General features: G+C 41.4%; 1 protein-coding gene across 2 annotated transcripts in view; it reads left to right on the top strand.

Annotated features, from left to right (window-relative positions):
* Positions 1 to 10,859, top strand: part of LOC101856947 (meiosis regulator and mRNA stability factor 1) — a 77,167-nt gene that overhangs the window by 29,529 nt on the left and 36,779 nt on the right. For both annotated transcript variants that reach the window (XM_005112195.3, XM_005112196.3), the window contains exons 6-10: positions 3,804 to 3,895; positions 4,728 to 4,948; positions 7,238 to 7,419; positions 8,453 to 8,807; positions 9,175 to 9,647. In XM_005112195.3, coding sequence (XP_005112252.1) covers positions 3,804 to 3,895; positions 4,728 to 4,948; positions 7,238 to 7,419; positions 8,453 to 8,807; positions 9,175 to 9,647 — 1,323 coding nt within the window. The remainder of the gene's footprint in view (positions 1 to 3,803; positions 3,896 to 4,727; positions 4,949 to 7,237; positions 7,420 to 8,452; positions 8,808 to 9,174; positions 9,648 to 10,859) is intronic.

Raw genomic sequence — 10,859 nt, 5'->3', positions numbered from 1 at the left:
ATATCCCCGCCACACACACACATATCCCCGCCACACACACACATCTGAAAGAGGAAAAAGAGAGAAAGGACAGCGTATTGTTAACTGGCAATGGGTTAAAATATATATTTCTATTTGCTTTACCTTTATGATTATGAGTGTGTAAACAAAAATAAAAGTAATGTGTGCGGGGTGGGGTGGGGGTGGGGAGGAGTTGTTGAGCTCTGTTTAGAGCAAGAACTTCAACTCCAGCCCCCTTGCAGTCAACTGTTGTCACTGGGGGTCCAGTGCAGTTGTCATTGTGAAGCCAGTGAGAGCAGTTCCTCTGGCTTACCCCTGCCTTACAGTGTAGTAGATTTTCCTTTGTGGTACAAAGCCTGTTGTATTGGATTTCTGGACTGCAGGCAACACTGCAGATATCATCAGACAACCATTTGAATAAGGCGTGTTTTGCCTTTGGCTTCAATTCGTCCAGGAGTTGCTTCAGTATTCTTTGTCTTTTTTTTTGTTAGTGTATATTGTGTTATTTTCTTGCTGAAGAAGGCAGCATGAATCAAGAGGCGAGGATGTACAAGTGAGTGGTCTAAGGGGTAGCCTAGTGAGCAGCTGTGCCGGTTTTAGGTGTAGCGTCTCTTTACAATCTAATGTCTGACTGAGACTTTTGAGTCTGAAATAGTGGACTGAATTTCGAATTGTTACTGTGCTGTGAACCATAACTTGTTCATTCCCTGACCCTCACCCCATCTGTTCGCCGTAAACTAGATCTAGACCTAGTTCCGAACTATACCTCACAATTTTATACACTGTCTATGGTGTTATAGACTAGATCTAGAATCTAGTTCTACTTTTTTTTTGTCGGTAAGTTTTATGGTGCACGAAACTGCATAAGGTCATAAGAGCGTACAGGACACATTAAAATTTTTAGTTTGGTAGTGCTAGGAATTAATTTTGAATCTTGCCCCTCGTGGCTGAAGCCTACTCTTATCAATTTTGGACCACTAAGGGATCTTTAACGTGCTCAACTTGCACATGGGGTCTGCGAGCTACTTTCACCCGTAGCAGAGAAGGTTAGGTGTTTGATCTTGCTTACCCTAATATCAGGCAATCAGGAATGTGACTGAAAGAGAGCAGTAAGAAGGAACCAAGGAATAGTAGAAGAAAGAGTCTGGTGCCCTGAGGAGGGGGCAGAAAGTGGAGACAAAATCAGATGACAAAACATGGATGGTTAGAGAGCACGAAAGAAGTGAAAGGAGAGAATTTCACAGAAGCAAATTTTCCGTCGAAGTCAGGTTTCGAACACGGGACTTTTGAATGAGAGGCAAACACCATACCTCTAGACCACGAGAGCCACCATAGTTGTACTCCTGTCTTGTACTTTAAAGAGGCGAGATGATGAATGATTCCTAGAGTGCATATTGGCTCTGACAGTCAGAGTCAAAGAAACCACCCACGAAAATTATGTAAATCATGTAAATGGGAGAGTAAAATGTTTCCTGTCGTTAGTCCCAGCCTTATGCTTACCTTGCCCAACATCTAGATTCAAGATCTAGTACTGGAGTTTCTTGTATGTTTACTGCAGGGTGGTTTTTTTTTTCCAACTCAGTAGTGCAACTGATACTATGCTTGTGCTGTTTCTTTCACTACCTAATATACGGGTCGTTCCCTTTTATAACTTTAAGGTGGCAGTTGTCCATTTTCAAAGGCACTCAATGTGCAACTGTTATCAGAGCTTTTAAAGTACTTTTAAAAAGGTACTTAAGTACAAATTTAAGTACAATCTAAAATATGTACTTAAGAACAGTAAAAGTACTTTCCTGTAAAATGTACTTGAGTACAAGTACTTTTCAAAAAAGTACTTATGAGTACATTTTGAGTCCTTTCTGCTAATATGCTAAAACACTTCAAAATGCAAAACATCATATTGAATAACATATCTAGTATATTTGACAAATTTGGCCATTTATTACTAATAATGTAAACAGTATACAAAGCATTTTAATATACGCACTGAACGTAGGTGGAAATTGTCCGTGAAATTGAAAAAAAACCCCAGCAAACAAACAGACGCAACTATTGAGTAAGTGATATTATGAATAGAATTTGTTTGAGCAAGACAATGTTATCTAATGTAAGTCAGTCCTAGAGGTCGGAAAGTAGGAAAAGTATCAAAATTGGAAAATGTAGAGACAAAGTTGATCTAAGAAAATAAAGAAATGATGAAAATGGCCAGCAAAAAAAAGTGCTTTGAATTCTTCTTTAACAAATCCGCAAAAAATCAAGGTAGCCTTAAGGACAAACCACCAAAAAAAGGATAAAAGAAATTAAGGTAGCCTAAAAAATTATTAGAATGATATACATTGAGAACTCAGTTTCAGTTTCAATTGATTATAATAGTGGTAAGACAGAGTTTGGTCACACTGTGTAGTCCACAGCGCCCACGGCAAACCAAAATAGGCCTACATGTAATTTCCTAGAGTCTAGTAAGTGTAGTGTAACCAAAAATTCTCTACTACAGTAGTCTCCGCCTAAGATCCCAGTGCTCGGGAGCAAGGGAAATATGGGATCTTAGCCCGACGAAGCTAAGGAAGAATCTACAGTGACCCAAGAACTGACGTGACCCCTGGGTAGGTTTATGACATATGGCGAGCAAAGAGTGGTCATCCTTGATGACCAATCACAGTAGCATGGTGGCATGAGGCAAGCCATAATATTATACCGTACACTCATTAGCATATCGTCTCGAGATCTTTATCTACATTTTATCCAGTTGCCCCTCCCCTTTACATGTCCAAAAATTGTAGCCTTCCATCTCTGATTGAGTCCCCCCGCCTTTGTTGTTATGTACCATTACGCTGTGACCACACCAATTAAAATTCAGGCTGTCTCGCACCTTCGGGAATAGAGAAAAACTGCCTTCAACTTCAATGGTCAGGGAAGAGTTCACAGTTCGATGTGATCCTGCCTGGAGCGAACTTGTAGGCCCAACCCACCCAGCGAGGGATGAAAGTTCAGGTGGCGAGCTCAGATGCGAGTGCAATGTTTGGGGAAAAGAAACGCCCATCTGTCTGTTCACACCTCGGTGTGATCCCGTGTGGGGATCATTGTACCGTTTCATGGAGTTTTACAGCGCAGGTGATCACTTTCACAAGAATGGCTGATCTTTGACGTGTCGGGCAGTTTTTTAATCTCAACTTTTAACTCTTGGTTGATCGGCTGTGCCCGCCCGGGTGTTTGTTTAGTAAATTATGATCGGAAATGTCGGCACTTATTCTTTCATTAAGCTTCAAAAGTACTCAAAATGTACTTGAAAAGTACTCAAAAGTACTTTTATAAAAAGTATCGGAGTACAGTAAAAGTACTGGTTCTCAAAATGTACCGGAGTACAGTAAAAGTACCGAAAATTGTAACGTCCGGTACTTGTACTCCGTTACAACCAGCTCTGTCTGTTATTAAGTCTAAGTCTAAGTTGGGATTACATTTACTTGGCGACCGTTGACTTGAATAAACCAGCTTTTTCTTTGACTTAGTACCCTCCAACGTCTTTCATGTACAGTATACAGTGCTTTTTAAAAACCCTTTCGTCTTTTGTAGTCAAAGTTAATATCCCACCTGTCACTGAGGTTGGGCTTTTGAGCATATTCTACCTTGTACCTTCCTGTGTGTTTGTGACACATTGCTGCATATGACCGAGACTTTTTAATGTGACAATATAGTAATTTGAAAAATATCCGGCTTCGCTTGACTTGACCTGGTCTGCCAGTGCTGGTTTTTTTTGGAGAATGTGTTCTTATAGGTCAAACAACAATGTATCTTTTGTCTTTCAGGGCAAAGAAACGAATGACAGGAGAAGATGTGTATGGCAGGAAGATCACTGTTTCATTGCCAGAAGAGACTCCGTTCTACAATACTGTGAAAAGTGAGTGTGCTTATTGTCTTATTCAAAATATTGGTACAGTGGTCACCGGTTAATATTATGCACTTTGGGTGACAATGAAAGCGTGCTCTTATTGGAACATTCCATCTAATAAAATATGATGGGAGGTAATCCTTAATTTTGTCGAATTTTATCAACTGTTGTTAACCACCTCGCATCTGATCTCCTGTGGTGGGTTGTATCATTGAGCTGAGCTCACCCTGAGGTGTTTTCCTTCTCCGACCGATCACAGATGACGACCATTCATAATTACAACGTAGCCCTCTCATGTCAGCCCACCATGATGTATGGTTGGACACAGGCTGTCCTGGTCGCACAATTCTACCACACACCATGTCAGTTTTTTTCTCTCTGGCAAAACGGTAATTTCAAATAATGGAGGATTTGTTTGCTTTGCTTGAACAGTTCCTAGAGATATAGGCCTTTTTTATGGCCGATCCATTTCTGACACAAGCACAGGTACATTATTGTAAGACGAGTTGCTGATTTGGAATATGCACTTACGAGTGATAATTATACATGAAAAATTCAGTTCCATGCTGCCAGCCTGCTTTACGGCGGATCGTGCTTCCTACCTGGAATGCTATTAGCCAGACAACATTGTATATGTAATTGTAGAAGCCCCACCCCGGAGTAAGAGGGATGCAAGGAAGAGAGAAATACTTGATCAAAGTTCTACTCTCTTGGAAATTAAACTCATGCCTCTTGCATGTCATAGCAAAATGGCTGCACTACCACATACGCCAGTTAAAATATTGATGAAAGTATTTATTGAAGGTCTTGGAGTGAAGTATTCTTTTTCTGTTCCTTACAGAACTGACAGTCTCGCACTTGTCTCGGCGGCAGGAAAGTCCTTCCCCCCAGAGACGGTCACCGCGAGAGCGACGCAACAGTAACCGCAGCTACACCCCGGATGGCTACGAGGGACACTATGGTCAGGGCTACAATAACTACGGCAACAACAACAACTATCATTATTCTGGCTATAGCAATTACCACCAGCCACAGCCTCAGCGCTATAGCTATTCTGATGTGGTGAGTGAGTCTTCTCTACTAAGTGGAGAATCAACAGATTCAGATATTGGTTTTTTAATATTTATAGGACAAAAAATTATTCTGGATTAAAAACCTGCAGAAGTAATTATTGTATGTTCTTCATAATTTTCTTGAGAAAAGCGCTGTATTTTGCATTGTCCTGCTATTTTTTGAGACCTCCACACCTAGTGTGCTTCTTTCAAGATAGTGGCATTGGTAGTCTTGTGACTAAAGTACCAAACTCATAATCTGGAGACTGTGGGTTTGGGAAGTCGAGGCTCAGTTCAGTCCTTTGTTGTATCTTTGGGAAAGGCACTTTTTATGGCTTGGTCCTACCAGAGATGGATGTTAAAGTAGCAGGTCCAGCCTTTTAAATAACCTTACAGTGTTGTAATAGGCCTTAAACGTATACAATTTTGCACTTTTTAAAACTCATTCGCTACGTATTATTTTGGGCTTGTGGACAAATTTTTTTCGGAAAGGCGAAATGAGATGATGATTAGTGCGCAGTTCAAAGGTCTTTGGGGCCACAAATTCAAATAAATATCAACGTATTATACACAGAAATTTGTAGTATTTGTAGAATACATCTGTTATGTTTATTTTGTGTATTTTTCAACTTTGGTTCCTGTTAGAGGCGATTATGCAACACTCTTTTGCTTGGATGCGGATAATATAAAAAAATAAAAATTAATCATCTTTGGCGTAACTCAAAAAATATGTTTGCACCTAGTCAAATGATACATCAAAATAAGCATAAATGAATATAGAACTTGAAAATACAGTCAAACCTGTGTAAGACGGCCACCCATTGTCAAGGAGAAAGGTGGCCGTATAAGACAGGTGGCCGTCTTAGGCAGGACTGATCAAGATGAAGAAAACAAACCATTCCCATCTGAGGTCCCAATCGAAAGCAGCCGCCTTGTTGTTGTTTTTGTTGTTGTTGGTTTGTATTTTGTTTGTAATATTAATTTTGTTGCTGATTTTGCACAAGGGTGACAATAACACGAAATGTATCAGACGAGGAAGACCGAGTGCCATGTTAAAACAAACACATGGGTCGCCACCACTCGGAGAACGAGCGACGCTTCTGTCACAAGTTCATGTTGACGCCCTTTGTTACTTTGTTACTGACTGGGTAAACAGTGACCACTCAACTCACTTACGATTTGTGTATGAGATCTGGGCGGGGCTTATGGGTTATGAGGGATCACAGGCTTACCTCACCAGCAGCTGAAAATTGGTAGCTATTAGTCAACAGTGGGAGGGACGCAACATGATCGGTTGGAGGGACTACCTAACAACAACGACAGGTGATTGAATTATGATGGCTTGCCCACAACGCCAGGGGCCAATGCACAATTTATGACAAAGCGTAATGGAGTCGGCAAGGCACCGGATGATGATGAATGGAGTCACTAAGGTGGCCGTCTAACACAGGTGTTATTGCTAGTGTGATAGGGGTTGTGTGTTAAAATATGGTGGCCGCGACCGCGTTGGACAGGTGCCCGTTTTTCATAGTTAAATTGTATAGAAAAAACCTAAGGGGGGAAATGGAAAGTGGCCGTTTGTACAGGTGGCCGTCAGGGCAGGTTTGACCGTATTGAAAGATTTGCTGTTATTTACATATATTCCATAAAATTTGTACATTTGAATCATAACATCCGATATTGAAAAATTAATTTTTTTATAATCTTGAAAAAAGGACAAAGAACATTCACAAACAGAAAAAAACACTATCTTATATGGAATTATTCAGACACATGTCTTGATTGGTACTTTTTGTGTAATTTCACCAAAAAATACTGATTTTGGGGAGAAAAAATATTTTGACAATTTAGATCTAGATCAAGATCAAGCACTGAAAAATACTATTTCTCAATAATAGGAGCAATGGCAAGAGTCCAATAGTATCAATTTTCTTAAGAAGAGTCGTACATTTCTTTAGTAAGCACAATAATGATACATTTTGTTGTGTTAATAGTACTAAGACTGGTATTTGGGCTATAATTTGGGCATCGTGATACAACAAAGTCGTATAAACTTCGAAATTGTGTTTCAGAACTGAATCAAAACTTCCGATTTTCTTTGAAAACGCTTGACCCGGAAGTCAATGCTATATTATAACCTTTAACTTGGATATGTGGATTGAAATAAAATCTAAGCTAGATTTATGGGTCGGTTCTCGAGCCGTTGGGGGTGGCTTGCCGTAGCGAAGTTAAATGAGGAGTTTGTGGAGTTTTGTATTCTGATAAAACCAAATACTTCATTTTTCATTTGGTTTTGCAGAACGCACAAAGCATGGGAGACTTTGCGTTTGTGCCACCACAGGCCGAGTGGAGCAGCAAGGCTTACAAGACACCGGGAGGGCCAGTGAAACAACCAGTGGGCACTCCTAGCTATTCCAAGCCAACAGGGCAGGGTTTGAGCCCAGGCCATACGTATACACTTCCTAATTCCAATTCAGAGAAGTAAGTGCCCTCCTTTAGCATTTTTTGGTAATAGAGCTGTTAATTTTTATTTTGCTGTCATAATTGGCATTTATTGAGCATTCATATGAGGGCAGCTTTCTCGTTGCAGTGTATATAGTATTTTATGCAAAGTATATAATTGGAAATGTAAAGAGGGGCTCACATCCATGTTTTTGAAGTGAAGGTGATTGGAGGGTGCAACTTCTTTTCTTTCCTGTCTCTCTGCTGTGTGTGTCTGCTGTCTTACTTCTAACTTGTAGTAAATGGACGTTAATGTTCTTCTTTTACACCAAATAGTCAATCTATCTTTTCCTATCTGAGGCTGTAAAAACTTTTTTGGCTTGCTGTAAACTATAACTCAATTTTTCAGTTGTCATTTGTCGCTGCTTCATGGTAAGGTCATGATGGAATTGATACTAATTGTGGGTGTAAAACATAGTTGACCTTTAGGAATTTTAAAAATGTCCTTCATGTTTAGGAAAACTGGGAAGTTTTTTATAAAGAATTGTTGCGAGCGCCGTAAAACCCGTACTAAATAAAATAAAAGAATTGTAGATCAGATGCCAAAACTTTTGTTTGCATGAATTTTGAGCCTTTTGTTTTAGATTAGTGAAACTTGAGGTGCAACCTCTCTGGGTTTGAAAGAATGCATACTAGCATACATTATATTCAGAGGTCAAAATGGATATTTCCCTAGTGCGTCATATCATATTAACTTTCTTTCTTTTTACAAGAAAACATAATTATTCATTAAAATTAACGCTCACATGATTAACCTTTTGAGACCTGTTCCCCTGAGCCTTCAGAACCTGCTGCTTGTGACTTCCCTTAGGGTGACTTGCTAGATTTTGCATGTGATGTGCAAAAGGGTAAAGGCAACGCATGGTCAGTTGTGAGCCGAGGCACATAGGACTCCCATATGGAACTGATTTGTTACTTTGGTGTTGCTGTTTTCTGCTCTAACTGAAACTAGTCATTTTGTGTGGATGAATTTGCAAAATGTTTTAAACGCTGACTGAAATACATTTCTCAGGTACTACCACAAGTCAAGCCCTTCATCCGACCCTCAGCCTCAGCATCAGCACACGGATAATAGAGCATCCATCCCTGGAATGCCGGACAGCTCGACGTCTAAGTCCTATGTGATAGGGGACTTGAGTGGTGCTGCAAGTGGCCAGTCTGGGACCATTACTGTTTTCAAACCCACAGACAGCGGGAAGAGCTTGGCTGACATTCCTATCCCTTCCTTTGGCTTCCGCGATATCCCCCCTCCGTCCCTGCCTCCTACCTCCTCAACCAGCACTGCAGCTGCAGGCTCTGTAGCTCCGGGGAGCAGTAAGACAAATTCTGATTTGGATCCCAGGGCCAACGTATTTGATCCCATCAAAGTGAGAATTTTTTTGAGGGCAATATACCAAAGTGCTTCTGTAGTGGCCTATGTCACTTGCAGTTTTGAATAATATGGGAAATCATTCAAAATTCATATCTTTTCTTAACTGGTGATGCAATTTTTAAAAAATTACTTGGAAATTTGTTAGAGGATTTACACTATACGAGAAGGTAGGCTGTTGTATAAAGAATGCCATGGCAGTCACTTTGATGTTGGCCCAAATCTGACTTGTGGCCATTTTCCTGGCATGTTGTTGACCTATACCTTTTTGCTTTTCCAATTTTGTTAAAGCCTAATTTTTTGGATAAAAAAAAAAGAAGAAAAATCATTATTCGGATGATGGTGTTAATTGTTTCTCATTTCAGTTGGTGGAAACGGCTTCAATGGACAGTCTTCGTGCCATAGGTAAGTCGAGTACTTCTGTAGTGCCATCACTCACAGCAGATGAGGATGTGACAGAGGACAATCGACAACCCCAGACATACCGCCCCCACTCTGCCGGTCGACTGTACCTGCCCCCTGGAGCACCAAAGGGACCGGTTGGTCACATCCCCAGCTCAGCCGTCCCAGTCCCTCAGGGCCCTGTCTTCACCGGACAGCCGCCGCAGCATTCATCCTATCCGAGCTTCAAGCCTCGAGGGCAGTCTGTGCCGTCAGTGCCCACGTACGGTCCCGCACCGGGAGGTGCTCCTGCACCGTCTGGAAACCACCATCAGCTCTCGGCGGATGACGAGATCTGTATCATGCATGGCTATCCCCCTCCCAGCGCTAGTCGTAGTCAATCTCAGGGTAACTCAGTGTTCAAGAAGCCAGCCTCACCTCACAGGCAGCCAGCAAAGTAAGTCACTGTGCAAGCTGTACTCTGGGGAAATATTACTGAATACAGGGCTCTCAGACTTCCGCGAATTTCTGGGGTTCGCGATTCGGAGAAAGTCCGGGGCTGAGATCAACGGCAGCGGAATCGCTGAGCATCGCGCGGTCATGTTTCCGTCGCTCTTCGCGTCTGCACGGGTTTCATAATTATCTTCTCCGAGAAAAAATGCGAAAATTTGGAGAACATAATAATAGAGCGATGTATGCCAGTTTGGCACTAACCGCCCACCTTTACTTCCTGTTCATAACTACTACTTACTTTGCCTTTCCGGTTTTTATCAAAATCGGTTGACTTTCACAATTTATGCGAATACATGTATCTGGCAACATTTTCTTTTCCCAAACATGTTTTATTTGTTTACATGGATCCTTTCAGTGCTCGTTTTCTTGCTCTTCCTTTTGCAATGTTTGTAGGCCTACTTGTGCACATTTTTGCGTCTATCGCGATCCTCCGACAAAGTTCAGGAGTTGGGAAAATTTTTCACTGGGAGCCCTGTGAATAGTCTGAATAGGGGGGTGTAACTCTCATTTACTGTAGTTTTCAACACTCGAATGATTAAGGTTTATGTGCTGCTTTAAGTATTTCCACAGATTAGGGGGGCTCTCGTGGCCCAGAGGTTAAGGTGTTGGCCTCTCATTCAAAGGTCCTGGGTTCGAACCAGGGTAACGACCAAAAAATTTTCTTCTCTAAAATTGTCTCCTTTCACCTCCTTTCCTGCTCTCTAGCAATGTTCTGTTGTCTACTTTCATTTCCACTTTCTGCCCCCACCCCCTCACCTTCTTTGCCCCCTCCTCTGGGCTCCTTACTCTTTCTGCAGCCTTTCTACTGTTACGCCTTGGCTCCTCCTTACTGCTGTCTTTCTGCCACACCCCTGATCTTCTGGTAGGAAAGATCTACACCTAGCCTTCTCGGACAAGGGCGAAAAATCTCGGAGGGCCCGTGTGCAAGTTGCGCACGTTAAAGATCCGTTGGTGGTCTAAAATCGATAAGAGTAGGCTTCGGCCGCCACCCGAGCAAAATTCAAAAATTTCCTACCGACTGAAAATATTAGGTGTGTCCCGTGCGCTCATATGACCTTATGCAGTTGCGAGCGCCGTAAAACACTTTACAAAAATAAAATAAACAGATTAGGTTTTTAAAAAATGTTTTGATGCTTTCAGATTCCTTATCTAAATT

Source organism: Aplysia californica, unplaced genomic scaffold, assembly GCF_000002075.1.
Source record: "Aplysia californica isolate F4 #8 unplaced genomic scaffold, AplCal3.0 scaffold01206, whole genome shotgun sequence".
Lineage (NCBI taxonomy): Eukaryota > Metazoa > Mollusca > Gastropoda > Aplysiida > Aplysiidae > Aplysia > Aplysia californica.
This window is presented reverse-complemented; position numbering and strand designations above follow the sequence as displayed.